The sequence below is a fragment of the Theropithecus gelada genome, chromosome 5 (assembly GCF_003255815.1).
Source record: "Theropithecus gelada isolate Dixy chromosome 5, Tgel_1.0, whole genome shotgun sequence".
NCBI lineage: Eukaryota > Metazoa > Chordata > Mammalia > Primates > Cercopithecidae > Theropithecus > Theropithecus gelada.
Genome location: NC_037672.1, coordinates 37,607,694 through 37,622,642, shown reverse-complemented (window position 1 = coordinate 37,622,642; position 14,949 = coordinate 37,607,694). Strand labels below are relative to the sequence as shown.

The window sequence follows — 14,949 nt, the reverse complement described above, 5'->3', positions numbered from 1 at the left end:
GGCTGCCCCCTCCCCGCCTCCCATTGGCCTTATTTTCTGGTCCTTCACCATGGAAACCCAGAGGCCATCTCTGAAGCCTTCCTCACCTCCTTTGCTCTCCCCTCCTGCCTTGGGGGCCAGGCCCTCAGCACCTCCCACCTGCGTTGCTGCAGCTTTTCCGCCACTGGTCTCCCTCAGCCTCTCCAGTCCAGCCCTCGCCCCTTGCCACTCGCCTTTTTCACAGATCTCTTCTCATCCCGTCCTTCCCCAGCTCACAAACTTCCCTCCCGCGCTCTCCCCGGGTCTGACAGTGGGCTCAGGCACCCATGCTCGGCACCCCGTTCCCCACCAGCTGCCCCCTGCTCCAACAAGTGCCCTTCATGCCGGCTGCCCTGCCCACCCCCAGGCCTTTGTTCAGTTTTGGCCCCGATGCTGGGCAACCAGCATGGAATGCCCCCTCCCCTTCCGGCTTATCTAAATCCTCCTAATTCTTCAAAGACCAGCTCAAGGCCCTCCCCACTCTGCAGCCAGCTGATTGCTCCCTGGGGGATCCAAGGCCGCCTCTTCTTACCTAGATAGGCTAGGCCTTTTAGCTTTCCCAGTGGTGCGTCCCACAACGCTGCCAGCAGTACTGGGAAGGACAGACAGGCAGGCCTCAGCCTTCCTGAGAGGGCTCCCTCCCCACTCCCCACAGGAGACTGGGCTTGTTCCCTGAATGAAGTTTTTATGTCAAGCCTAAGGAGCTAACATAAGAGCACTTAGCTCATAGTAGGAGTTCCACAATCATCTCCCTTTCCCTCTGAATGCACTTGAAACCTCCCTTAAACAAGTAATAGAGGTAAAGGGCCGAACTCTAAGGGAGACCTAGTAAACCAAACTTTCTAAGAAAAAGTTATTGCCCCTAACCTTAGCCTGGCCCATCATGTGTACTCCAGAGACCTTACCAGTACCATCTTCAAAGAATTCATTATCCACTCAGTGAGGTCTTCTAAACAAGTCTAGTGTCGACGTCTCTACTGTATTTTAAAGTATTGTAAAATAGAAAAAAGAAAGCGAGAAAGGGAAGAGAGGAGGCAGGTGGGAGGGAACTGCAGGGGGAAGGAGTGTGTGCAAACATAGGTTTTTGAAAAGGGATCAAGGAAGGCAAGGGGCTAAGTGATGTCACAGGTTTCCTGCCAATCACCACCACCTTCATGCTTGGTAATCACCAGGTGCTGTTTAATGTCAATGAGGTGGTTACTATCTTCCCATTTTACTGAAAAGAACACTGAAACAGAGAGGTCAAGTAACCTGCCTAACATCACACAGCTGCCAACTTGTAGAGCCAGGACTTGAACCCAAGGTAGTCTGACTTAAGACTGGTGGCCTTGGCACACCACTCTTCCACTTCCCCAGGCAGAGGACAACATTACACCACTAACAGTAAGTACGGGATAGTGATTTCTGTGAACAGGTTGGTCCCCAGAGAAGATAGAATGTGGGGACAGTCTTTTCACATTAGTGAGTTTCCACCCCTTCCAACTGGCTCCTGCTGCCCACCCTGTCTCAGTATGCATACTTGGATGCAAGATCAAAAGACACATTCTGAAGGCCCCAAATTAGGCGATTATTCTTCCTAGCCAGTGCACCTGCATTGTCGATATAACTGCTGAGAAAAATTGGCAGCTTGACCCAAGTAAATACGGAAATCCTCATAATAACCGTACAAAGGTGGAAGGGTCAGGTCCTCATCCCATTTTAGAAATGAGGAAATGGAGGAACAGAGGTGAAATGACTCGCCCAATTTCACAGAGCTGGTTGGAGCTGCAGCCAGGAACAGAAGTGTGTCTGCCTGCAGACCCGGGCACTTTCTGTTCTGCTTCAGAGCCTGTGCTGTGGGACCGGCTTTTAGGTAAAATCGCCTAATGCTGGGGTCACTCCCCAGTAGGGAGGGTGTGGGTGTGCACAGCCACACTGGCCCATGGGAAGCAGTGCCAGGGGGAGGTTCCAGCAGGCAATTAAGATTTCAAAATGCCTTTTCAGGTTAGATCACTGCAGATCTACTCCATCCTATGGCATAACTCAAGAGTAATGATTGCACAGAATTTGAGATTAGCTCTAATAAGTAGGTACTCAATAAATACTTGTGAGATGAATAAATGAATGGATGTCAAACTACACTTCTCACATGCTAGGATAAACTAAGGGCAACGGCCCTGGAATGATGGTACACCAGGTGTCCTACATGGTAACTCTGTCCAGCGGCTGGTGAAGCCAGCCTGAAACTTCATCTTCTAAAATGCAAAGTAAACGTGAAAACTTTGGGAGCCTGGGAGAGAAAAACTCCCTGGTTTGCAAACTCAGTGGAACAAGAACTTGATCTTACAAATGAAAGAGGCTTTGGAGTGTGAAGCTTTGGAAGGTACCAGGGGTGCAAAGTACAGGAACAGATAAAGAAGTAGATTTCAGTGATTACACTTAAACGACAGTGGTAGCAGAAAGAACAGCATATAGGCCAAAGGAGAAAAAAGCCCACACTTGATTCGCAGGGCGCCCTCCAGAGTAGAATCCACTGACCTCAATATCCATTTGATCTCTTATGTCCAGATTTGGCCAAACTCCACTGATTTGGGTTGAGACTAGCTCTGGGCCATCCCTGGCAGGATCCACAAGCCTTCCAGAGACTGGCAACCATCTTGAGGATGTCCCAGACTAAGCAGGGCAATTCTGGGTCCTCCTGCAAAGGGCCTGCCTCAGGGAGCGCCCCCTTACAGGAAACAGGGTAAGAGCCAGACCCAGGGGTTACATGAAATGCATGGGCTAGAGGGCCACTTAACTCGCTCTCTTCTGTCTCCAGCCCTTCTAAATAATTAGATGGAGAAATGATAATGAATTCAGCCTGCTGACACAATAGAGTGACTTTCAAAATCTCCAGGAATCTGTTTTGCTAAAGAAAGAACTTTACTACAACCCCTCTGACCAACGGATACAAAATGCACAGATCATTTTTTTTTTCTCTTACTGTTCCATTGAATATGGTCACATTACAGAATTAGGACAGGGCCAGTTAAGAGGACACCTTTTCTTTTTTCTTTTCTTCTTCTTTTTTTTTTTTTTGAGAGAGTCTCGCTCTTGTTGCTCAGGCTGTAGTGCAGAGGCACAATTTCGGCTCACTGCAACCTCCGCCTCCTGGGTTCAAGTGATTCTCCTGTCTCAGCCTCCCGAGTAGCTGGGATTACAGGCGGCCGCCACCACACCCGGCTAATTTTTGTACTTTTAGTAAAGATGGGGTTTCGCTATGTTGGCCAGGCTGGTCTCAAACTCCTGACCTCAGGTGATCCGCCTGCCTCGGCCTCCCAAAGTGCTGAGATTATAGGCATCAGCCACTGCGCCGGGCCGAGGACACTGTTTTTTTGCTTTGGAAGAAATGAATCCCAGTTCTGGTTCAGAAACTGTCAACAGCATTGTGCCTCTTCTACGACTACTAAATTTCAAGGAAGGAGAGCTGAGTTGGGGGGAAAAGCAGGGCTATCCCCGCCTTCAGACAATGCTGTCCCTTATCAGGGCAGACTGCTGTCTGGTTTCCTGTCTCCAGCTTGGGCATGACTGCTTAAGATGAGAAACATGGTCTAAGAAAGGAACAGAGTGGTCTTGACAATGAGAATGCTAGCGACCATCATAACCCTCTTCCAACTCACTCCCAAGAGGAATTCTGACTAGAGTATCACATACTAGCAAACCAGATATCAACTGTTTTAAGATTCTAGGGATTCGTTTTTTTAAAAAGCTAGAACCAATGATAAATGAAGCATTTCAGAAAGAATCCAAGTTCCAGAATCATGTAATTCCTAGTAACTTAAAGAATGAAGTTGCGTCTATTTATTTTTCTTAAACACAACTGGGTGTGAAAGCAGAGAACAAGAAATACTGCCTAAGAAATCTGTCATTTTATAGAAAAAATGTTGATTTGAAAATATTAAGAAGGCAAGTATCTCAAGGGGGGATGGAGACACAATGAAACTAAATTAGGAATCATGATTGATATAGTTAACAAATAAAACTCTTATTCCCATTTTTTTGGTAATTATAGCAACTATAAGATAGTATAATTTTCCCCAACTATTCAGCTTAGCATTTAGAAGCTTGCAGAATTTTTTTCTGATAGAATATATTAGACCCTAATTATCTCTATTAACCACTTCATCTCCCTGCAAAAGGGAGAGGAAAGAATTTGGGGAAAGCCAAATACTCTTTACCAAACCTAGTTAGATTGTTAACAACTTTGGAACCAAAACAAACAAACAAAAACTTGCTTCAATTTGAGTTACTTATAAATTTTAAGCTTAAAAGCCTCTTGTCCTACAGGTCAGCTTAGTATTTCCAGTTGCTTTTCCCAAAGGAGAAAGAACTTATTGGGACTTTCAAAACTCCCAGCTTTTTTCATAGAAGTATCAGTAGCCAACTATTTGATACTAACAACTCTCTTAATATCCTATTTTATACTTTCCATTTCTACATAAAGAATGTGGTGAAATGTGACATTTAAAACTAAAGCACCATTATCATCCATTTGGGGGAGCAGAGGGCCTGATTTGCTGCTTCAGCAACTCTTGAAATTAATTCCACAGAGATGCTGTAGATGATTCCTTTCCATTTAAAAAAAAAATCCCCAAGTTTACAAAAGCACTTTCCAAAACTTTTTTCAACCAAATATTTCCTTAAATCTTAGTTTCTCAAGAACCAACAGAAAACTAATATTAAGGTAGGTCTTAAATAGTTATCCCAGAAATTCATTGACCCACAACTGACAGAGTATTTAAAAAATAATGAAAAATGTTATTGTAAAACAAAAATAAGAAGAGTATTCTTCTTCTGTTTTCAAAATAGATTAAAATTTTCCAAATGATCTATCATCAAACGAATTTGCCATTGCCAGTTAGTTCTCCTTTTCTTTGAGCTTTTTAATTCTTAAAAATGGGTTGGAAATGATATGTAGAATATTGTACACTGAAATCTTTGTCCTTAAAATATTATCCTGATATTTAAATCTTTGTCCTTAAAAAGAAATAATCCTGGGATTTTCTCAATGTCTTATGCTTTGCTTCAGTGATTTTTCTAAAGATTTTTCCTTCCAAACATAAGCAAGACTTTCAACTAAGGCCAGGCTGCCAACACTGCTTAAATTCTCCTCCATCCACGGAAGCCACCTGGAGCAGTCTGGGTTAAAACGTGAACGAGGGTGGGCCACATCTTTCAGATAATGCTAGGTCTTCTAAACTGTAAGGTGTTAATCCTGATCTGAAATTGACAGCTTCAGGGCAAAATGCCTATCTTAAAACTTAACACCCTAACCACCTCAACACAAGAATTACAAACAAATAAAAACAAAACTCCTTTAGGTTTCTTTGCCAAGATGGACCCAAATTTCCCCAAATCACAATCTGGCAATAAAAAATGTAAAAAGGTAAAAGCATTTATGCACCCAGACAAATGCAGTGGAGCAAAGGGTGTACGTAAAAAGGTTAACTGACTTCTCATTATGACATAACACAGGCGTCTTAAGCAATATCAAGTGTGTAGAGACATGATAACTCCATGGGTGGGGATACAGAGTTTAGGGGCAGGGACCTCAGCCTGGTCTGGGCTACTGATCTACCAGAAAACAGCCTGAAACAGGAAAGAGCACACATATGCCACTTGGAATGTATGACGCAAACCCCAGCCTTGAAACAAAGAACAGGAAACAGCTCTGCTGGCTGTGCTGGAGAGAAAGCACAGAGAAACATTTAGCCGGCCCTCCCTGACCCTATATTCATGAGCAGCTGGAGTTTTTTAAGACAACAACAGGGGGGTGGAGGTGTTTGTTCTATGGGTGTGAATAATAACACCAGCTTTATACAGGGGACCTGCCCTATTTACAAATAAGAGCTGCCACATACAGTAAACATCATAAGTGAAATGTGATTTTATCATATTCAAGCAGCAGAGACCTTCCTAACGAACACTAGCCTCCCTCCTAGTTTCTTTTGTCCCTTTCTGCCCCATTCCAATGGCTACTCCCTAGCTCTGATCAAATTCCGAGTTAGGGTAATGATTATGGTTCAGCCTCAGTGCATCAAGAGGAAAAAAGAGCACTGCTGTTAGGAATTCAGATTACAACTGGGGTACCCCACAGAACCAAAACTGGAGCAATTGTAAGCCTCCTTTAGTCACAGAACTAAATTCCAAGACAGACTATGGGACGTCTAGAATAACCCAAAATTTTCACTGTCTTTTTCAAATGCAGTTATACACATTTTTTGCACAGAACTGCTCATCTGTTCAACATATACACACATTTATAGAAATTCACCTTTTAAGAATGTGATTCTGTTCCTGACATTTAGTCTAAAAATTACTATAAAATCTGTACACCAGAGTACTAATTTCTAGAAGAAATTCTAAAATGTCTACTTTCCCTTTGGGTTATTTTTAAGATGGTAAAATCCATTCACAGTTCCTTTCCCATTATTTCTCTTTACTTTGTTAGCCAGGACTGTTTAACTCAAGCTTACATTATCAAAGATTTAAGAATGTGGTGTGTGCAGACGTTAAGTACAGGTAAGGAGGAAAAAAAAAAAAAAAAGAAAGAAAAAGAAAAAAAGGAAAAAAAAAAAAAGCATCACAGTGCCCATAGCAACAAGAAGATTGGGTTTTAATTTAGAAACTTTGCAGTGAATAAAACAATAGCTTTCTGCAAAACTCTGTTGTTTTGTACCTGACAAGGTTTTGTGGTCTAAGCAGCTACTTTTCTTTGTTATTCCCATGTTGAGATTTTTATACTTGCATTCTCTTTCATGCAAGCTAAATGTTCTTTACAATGTATCATCATTGAACTTACCGATAGCATATTAGGTTTTTTTTTTCTAATAAATAGTTCTGCAGCAAAGCCCACTGACTGCAGAAATGAAGAAATCAGTTTCTCTAGGGAGTTTAATTTAATCAAACATCTAATTTCAGGTTTCTATTAACAGCCTAAGGTCAACTAACATACCTCTTTTCAAACCAGAAGAAATCACTCATGGACACTTCCCTTAAACACTAACTCCAAAAAATTGAGATAGTAATGCTAGCAGATTGTTTTTTCCCCTAAAAGCAAGTCTTCTTCCCTAGGGTGAGGCAAATCATCCAGACGAATTTCTCTTATAAAAATGCTCCTCAAATTCATACAGAAAAGGACAGCACAAAACTGCTGTGTGGAAAAACCTATAATGAACAACTGGCCTATTCCCCAATTGATTTTGCTGGCATGTTTCAGGTACTTGTCAGAATACCTCTTCATACTTTTCCCCATATACCAGACTCTTGTGAGAATATAATCAATATATTTAAAATGTGTTGGGTGATATTAATGGAAACATAAATTCTGAATAAGAAATTCAGTGGTTAAGTGTAAAATGTTTATTTTAGTGAAATACAAGGTGAGCAATTTCCAATTTCCGTTTAACTCGACTTATTAAAAATAAGTCTCATTCACATTCTTCTAGTATTGCTGTATATTGCTATTACATTTAAACCAGAAAAGTACTCCTCCTTGTCAGTAGCTATCTGCCCCCAAAAATGAGTATGACAATTCCAAGTCTTATCTGCCATCTCTAAGAAAGCCACTTCGAAATGTTAGGTAGGTCCCATGGGTCCTGATCCAGGGATCTGTCCCTGGATCCCCATCAGGCTCGGCTGCAGGCAGTTGCCTAAGGCGTCCTCCGCCTTCAGCCACGCTGCAATCCTTGCTCCAGGCACTGCGGCAGGTTCTCTCCATGCCCCCAGGAAGACACTCCAAACCCGGCCAGCTCATTTCTCCTGCCCCGGGGGATCCAGACGCCCTGGCAGCTCCTGGGCTCCAGAACCAAGAATGGGATGCTGCCTCCAATCCCAATTGCCCCAAGTTTCTTTCCAGAGGGCCCGGAGGCTGCTCCAAGTTTGCTCTGCCGGGCAAGCGGCCGCGCGGCGTGTCCTGGGAGGGGGGCGGCGGGGGGCGCGGGCGGAGGGCGGGGAGGGGAAGGACGCGGGAGCCGGGGATGTGGTGGGGGGGGCACCGTGAGGGGGAGGAGCAGGAGCGCGCGGCCTCGGCGCTACCTTTCTCCAAACAACGTTGCCACACGCGGAGAGCACGGATATTTCTGGGGCTTTGGAGGGAATCGTGAGCGGGCGGGAGGAGGCCGGGGACCACACAGGTGAGCCCCCGCCCGCGCCCTGCCCGGGACGGCGGCGGGCGCTGCGGTCCCGCTCCCCACCACCCGGGGTCCGCACGGTGCCTCGCCTCAACCCCTCACTTTCCACCGCGAACCCGTGACCCCCTCCTCCTTGCTCGCTCTCCGCCCCCACCCCGGCTAAGTGGAGCCGCCGCACTTTCCCAAGCCCGCAAGCGCCCCCCACACACACCAGCGCTGCACCTCGGACCCATTCCCTGCGGCCCCCTCCAGGGGAAAAAATGAAACCAGACTGGCCGAGGAGCGGGGCGGCAGGGGCCGGGGTGCGGAGCAGAGGTGAGGGAGACGGGACTTACTTTGCGAGGCGCGGTGCGGGGCGCCGCCGACGAGAAATAAAGGCCCCGATCCGGGCTGCTTGGAGCCCCCCGAGCGCAGCAATGTCAGGGCTCCAGTCCGCGCGGCGCTGGCGGCGGCGGCCGCAGGGGACGGGGACGGGCGCGCGTGCGGCGGGCGCTCTCACTGCGCTCCGGCTGGGGCCCTGGCTCCGCGCGGCTCCGCTCCTGGCTCCCCTCTGGCTCCTGGCACCAACTCCGGGCAGTCACATGACGCCGGCGCCGCTCGCTCTGCGAGCCTCCCGGGGCTGGCGGGGTAAGTAGAGGCTGGGACCCGGGGTGGGAGGGTCAGGGAGGGGAGAGGGAGCCGCCGCGGCCGCCCGGGCTGGGCGGGTCCCCACCCACTTGGGTGGAGGCAGCCGCCGGAGGGGTCGGCCGAGTCACTCGCGCAAACACGCACCCCGCCCTGCGCCCTTCCCCCGCCACCCCCGCCTCCCGCGCCGCCTCCGCCCCGCCCCGCCCAGTCACCCGGGGACGGCCTGACAGACACTCATTATTCCCCGGAGCCGGGCGCCGCCCCGCCGGCCCAACCTGTCCCGCGAGGCGCGGCGCGGCCGTGGGCCTGGGCGTGCGCGGCGCGGCCTCCGCCCCCCGCCCGGCCCCGTGCCCCCGCCCGTGTCCCCGCCCGCGTCCCCTCCCCGCGCCCTCCGCTCCAGAGCCCGCGCCCCGCCCGCCCGGCCCCGCCGCCGCGCCGCGCCGCGCCGCCGCCCGAGCCCGGGGGGAAGGAAGGGCGGCGCTGCCCGCTCCGGGCGTCACACGGCTGCGGCCCGCTGCGCCGCTTCCAAAACACACAGCCGGGCTCGCGGACGAGCCGAGGCGGGGGGCGCGGGTGGCCAGGGCCATCGATCAGCCGGCTCCAGCGGGAAGGGCGGCCCCGGGCGCGGCGGGAAGGGCTGGGCCCCGCGGCCGGCGCGGCGCGGCCCCTCCTTGGCTGAGCGCACTCAGCTCACTGCAGGAGAAAAGCCGAGCCGAGGCGGCCGCGGTGCAGGAGCGGGTGGGCCCGGCGGGTTCGGAAGGGGAAGAGCGGCCGCTGGGGAGCGCCGAGCCTCCCTGGCCCCGAGTCGCCGGGGTCAGGGGACACCCTGTGGGCGCGCTCTTTCTTTGTGCCCCGGGGCGACGGGTCCCCCTGGCTGGCGGCCCAGGCGGCGCCCCCCGCCTCTTGGGACTTTTCTTTGAAGGCCCGGAGACCCCCAGGGCAAACCTCCCACGGGCCAGCCCTGCAGCTGTAGCTAAAAAGCGGCATTTGCGCAGCCGGGCTTGCCTGGAAACTTGGCAAACTTTGGTCAGATCCTCCCCTGCAGAACGAGGGCCTGGCCTGGCGACCCCCTCATTTCAGGTTGCTTCTAGGGACCGAGCGCCCTAAGCTCAGTGGGCTTCAGGGCGCTGCGAGGGAACGGGGTGGCACAAACGCGCGTTCGGTGCAAGCCAGGCCCTTTCGAGGACTTTGTGTAGATTGGTACCGAAGTTTAATGCCTTTTGGGTTTCTTTTTAAACAGTATTAATGTAATAATGAATGTAATAAAAAGAACAAAGGACAAATTGGTTCGATTGTTTAAGGTCCTGTGTAATGTTTAAAACCGCCCCTGCTTCGGTGTATGGCTTGTTATTGCTTCAAGATGGTTTAAAGGCCCTTTAAGTTGACCCACCTCGCTTTGATGCTTCATCCAGACATCGTACTGCTTAAAACAGAGTGATAAAGTATATTCCGAGCCGCTTCACGTAGCTACACAGTGTTGTAAAATTAGTACCCGGTAACCTCAAGTAGTGAAATCGCATATTGTAAGTAACGCAAGTCCGGGAAAGGCCACGTGGAGGATACCCAGAACTGATATCGGCTCTTGGGACGTCGTGCTGTCCCGTAAGCTTCATCTTTAAAATGTAAAGGGTGTGAGTTTTTTTTTTCTTCATAATGAATAAAAGACATTCCAGAAAAAAAAAAAGTTGGATTCGTGTCAATTACTAATTGCCGTTTATTGATCACTGACATCACTAAATGTCTGATTGGCTGCCTTAAGGTTTGCATTAGCGGAACACCGTGTTAGGAATGCCTGGTGGAACTGGCTCGTAGTAGGTGCTCAAAAAAGTATGGATTTTTCTCCAGGGACACAGTGACGAAAACTCGAAGCACATAAACCATGTTTTTTACATTGTTCATGTGGCTGTGGACGCAAAGGGGAAGAGCGAAATAGGCCTGTTAGAGAAAAGTGTGGCCCAAGATAAGAAGGGAGTGGTTTTGATATGAAAGGGGCAGGCGGCAAAGGAGAAGAAACGCCATTTTAAAAACTTAATTAGTGAACACAGTGTGTTCGGTGCCCTGTGGGAAGCTGCTCAAATGCAACTTGTCAGAAATGAATCTATCTAGTGCTGGGTAGCTCAGTGAAGGACACCATCATTCTTCAAAGTGCCCAACAGGGTGGGGCGCAGTCCCTCACTCCTGTAATTCCAGCACTTTGCGAGGCCGAGTTGGGTGGACCACTTGAGGCCAGCCTGGCCAAATTGGCGAAACATCGTCACTACAGAAATTACAAAAATTAGCCAGGCATGGCGGCGCACGACTGTAATCCTAGCTGTGTAGGAAGGCTGAGGCAGGGTAATTGCTTGAATTCAGGAGATGGAGGTTGTAGTGAGCTGAGATCGTGTCACTAAACAGAGTGAGACTGTCAAAAACAAACAAACAAACAAAAAAAACAGAAGCCCCTAAGCCCTTCTTCTCGCTAGCAGGGCATAGCCCATGATTCACTGAGTCCTGGACCTTCTTGGTCACTACCCACTCTCTGGCCACTATGCTGGCCCAGCCTGTTGCCACTGTGTCTTGTTGGTCATCCTGTTTGTAGTATGGCTGAAGCGTGAAAAAGGCGTTGGAGCACGGGAGTGAGTGCCCTTTCCAAAATGCAAGCCTAATCATGTCAGTCCTTTCAATGGCTTCCCATAGGATGAAGTCCTAAGCTTTCCACCCCTGCTGGCCTGGCCTCTGCCTGTCATTACAGACACTTCTCCCTCTTCTCCCTTCCTACTGTTTTCCAGCAATGCTGAACTTCTTTCCGTTCCTTTCTTCCAACTCGGTCTTCCCACCTCTGGCCCTTTGCACATGCTCATTTTTCTAGGTAGAAAAGCCTTGTCTTCTCCCCCAACCTGACCTCTACTCCCATTTCCCTAAATTCTATCCATCGTTTCAGGGTTGGCTTAAATGACATTTTCTCCAAATATGTATTCTCTCACCGCACCTTTGGACAACTTGAGGTGCTCTGGTAACATCTAGTGGGGCGTGACGGGAGGTGTTTGGGTCATCGGAGTGGATCCTCGTATTTCCACTCTTGTAACACTTTTCATTCTTGTAATTGGCTATTTAATGATCTCTCTGTGACACTAGACTGGAAACTCCATGAGGGCAGGGACCTTGTCTTTTCAGCAAAAATGTATTCCCAGGGCCCAGATGTTCAATGAATTGTCAAAGGAAAAATGCGGTTTATGAGTTGAGAGGAAGGAGGAGTCATTCTGAGCTGAAGAGGTGAGCAGAGGCTACAGGGAGGCAAGTGGCCATGAACTATACCTCCATCAGTCCAGGGGCTTCGAAATGGTGAAGAGGAGGGAAGAGGGAGTTACTCCCACTGAGGGCTTTTAAGCAACGGAGTGAGAGAGTAAAAGTGATGCCTGGGTCTTTTTAAAATTCCTAACGCTAGCACGGTGCCTGGAACACTGTCAGGTGTTCAGTAAATCCTGCATGACAATCTCAAGTGTGATCTTTGTGGTAGCTGCTTTGCCCTTTTTCCTTGCTGATGGCAGGCCAGTCTGGTTTAGGTGTGGGAAGCCTATCTTCAGTGGAGGATACCCATGCCAGGTCCCAGCAGAGGAACCCTGGTTGTTCCCAGCCAATCCCAGTCTCTTTTGCCAGTGACTGGTTGGAGGGTAGGTGTGCAACCTAGTTCTAGCAAGTGGGACATGAAGGGAAGTGTGCTAGGGGTTTGTGGGAAATCTGTTTCTTCCTGATACAAGGAAATCCCCAGACCTGCTTTGGAAGTTGTTAGGTGAGGATGTGATGCTTGAAGCTGTGGTAGCCATCTTGTATTCGTGAGAGAAAGCCAACGTTTCGATTTCCATGTGGATGGTTCTTTTTTTTCAACCATTCAGTTTTCAGCTCAAATGTTACCTCCTCAGGAATGACTTCCTTAACCACACAATTTAAAACATACCCCCCTTCCTCTTTGCTGTGGTTCGGATGTTTGTCCTTTCCAAATCCCATGTCGAAATTTGATCCTCAGCGTTGGAGGTGGGGCCTGATGGGAGGTGTTCCGGTCATGGGAGTGGATCCTCCATGGATAGATGAACACTGTCCCTGAGGATGGGGAATAAATGAGCACTTCCTATGTTAGTTTTCAAGAAAGCTGATTCTTACAAAGAGCCTGGGCCAAGTGTGATGGCTCACACCTGTAATCCCAGCACTTTGGGAGGCCGAGGTGGGCGGATCACCTGAGGTCAGGAGTTCAAGACCAGCCTGGCCAACGTGGTGAAACCCCGTCTCTACTACACATACAAAAACAGATACTAGCCAGGCATGGCGACGGGTGCCTGTAATCCCAGCTACTAGGGAGGCTGAGGCAGAAGAATCGCTTGAACCTGGGAGGTGGAGGTTGCAGTGAGCTGAGACCGTGCCATTGCATTTCCACCTGGGCAACAAGGGCAAAACTCTGTCTCAAAAAAAAAAAAAAGAGCCTGGCACTTCCTTCCTGGCTCTCTTCTTGCCCTGTGATCTCTGCACACACTGGCTCCCCTTCACCTTCTGTCATGCATGGAAGGAGTGTGAGGCCTTCACTGGATGCCCAGTCTTCCAACCAGCAGAACTGTGAGCCAAATAAATGTTTTTTCTTTATAAGTTACCCAGCCTCAGGTGTTTCCTTTACAGCAACACGAAAAGGACTAATATGCCCATTCATTGTTTAGTCATTGTCCTATTTTCTTTTCTTTTTTTTTGTATATCACTAACTAAAAATACCCCTTTCTTTTTTTGTTTATTTGCTACCTTTTTTTCTATTAGGATGTGAGCTCTGTGAGAGCAGGGACATTGTTTTATTCACTTTTTCTCAAGCTTCTAAAACAGTATCTGACAAACAGAAGGTGTTCCATAAGTATTTGTTGATTAATGTATGACAGCTAAGCTACCCCAGGACAATAACACCATGTTGAAATGGATTCAGGGGCTAGTGGACACAAGCCACTGCAAACCTCCACTTTCTCTTTTGTGACTTACATCACAATATATTCCATCTCAGGCAGTCTCTTCCTGCTACACAGATACATTTTCTTGAGATTCCTTATTTCTTCTCCAATCTACTTTAGAGCTTTTCTATTCCTTCCCAGGGAATTTCTCCTCCTCATTTGAGGACAGACAGAGCTACCAAGGCAGAAAAGTGTCATGTGCTTGTGAATTTACGGGCAGCACAGATACATTTACCTTAAATGAAAACAATGCTATATGATTTGAAGTAAAATTAGAAATGCTAGGCTAAGGGTTATCCATCTCTAACACATTACAAAAGGTCTGTAGATTCTCTGCATCATCTCTACAAGTTTCCACCGATGTTATCTATCCATCCATCCAATTTAGAATTGCCAAGAAATATTGAGGTTGAGTTAGGTGACCATGAGTTCTAGTGAAGATCAGACTGGATGTGTGATCCACCCCCACCCCCAGAAGCTCTTAGCATTTCCAGTACAGGTGGACAGTTGTCTTGGATTGTGTTTGGCAGGACAGTGCCATGACAGTGGCATAGTTGAAATGTTGGTTCTTGGGATCTAAGTCAGAGAGGTAAAACAGAATAAGGCTGTAGAGAAATAGCCAAGGGATTGGTGAACTGGACATTCCAAATAGATTGAAGAATCCAAATAGATGTCTTGGGAATAATGGAGTGAGTGACCTGGAAGGTTAGGAGGTGAGCTGTCAGAGAATAGGGACTACCTGTAAGTTTAGTATTTAGAGGTGAAGCAGTCCTAGGGGATGGTGTGATCCAGGGAGTGCCTGTGGAAGTGGGAGAACTAGAAGGGAGTGGAGAAGATCCCTGAAGATGAAGAGATGAGGGAAAAGAGTGACTGGGGTGTTAAACATGGTTCTATGTGGATCCTGAAGTTACTCAGAGCTATGGCCAGAGTAAGACTTAGGCCCTCAAGTCGTGTCTTAATTCCAAAAAAAAAACCTCTGAGAAACGTGGATGATAGCCACCAGGAGAGAATGGTTAGAAGATATCCTCCTTTTTCTGTAGTTAAATCTGCTTTCCTTGAATCATGATTATTCAAAAATAATCACTTGGCTGGGTGTGGTGGCTCATGCGTGTAATCCCAGCACTTTGAGAGGCTGAGGCAGACAGATCATCTGAGGTCAGGAGTTTGAGACCAGCCTGGTCAACATGGTGAAACCG

General features: G+C 48.1%; 2 protein-coding genes across 2 annotated transcripts in view; one reads left to right on the top strand and one right to left on the bottom strand.

The window, feature by feature from the left end:
* Positions 1-8,802, bottom strand: part of KLF3 (Kruppel like factor 3) — a 37,380-nt gene extending 28,578 nt beyond the window's left edge. Inside the window, exon 1 of the mRNA XM_025385907.1 lies at positions 8,504-8,802. The gene's annotated coding sequence lies outside the window, so the exon portion shown is untranslated. The remainder of the gene's footprint in view (positions 1-8,503) is intronic.
* Positions 8,342-8,923, top strand: LOC112624854 (putative uncharacterized protein FLJ13197). Its single transcript, XM_025385908.1, has one exon. The coding sequence runs from the start codon at positions 8,429-8,431 to the stop codon at positions 8,801-8,803; it is 375 nt and encodes a 124-aa protein (XP_025241693.1). The 5' UTR covers positions 8,342-8,428; the 3' UTR covers positions 8,804-8,923.
* The last annotated feature ends 6,026 nt before the right edge of the window (positions 8,924-14,949 follow it).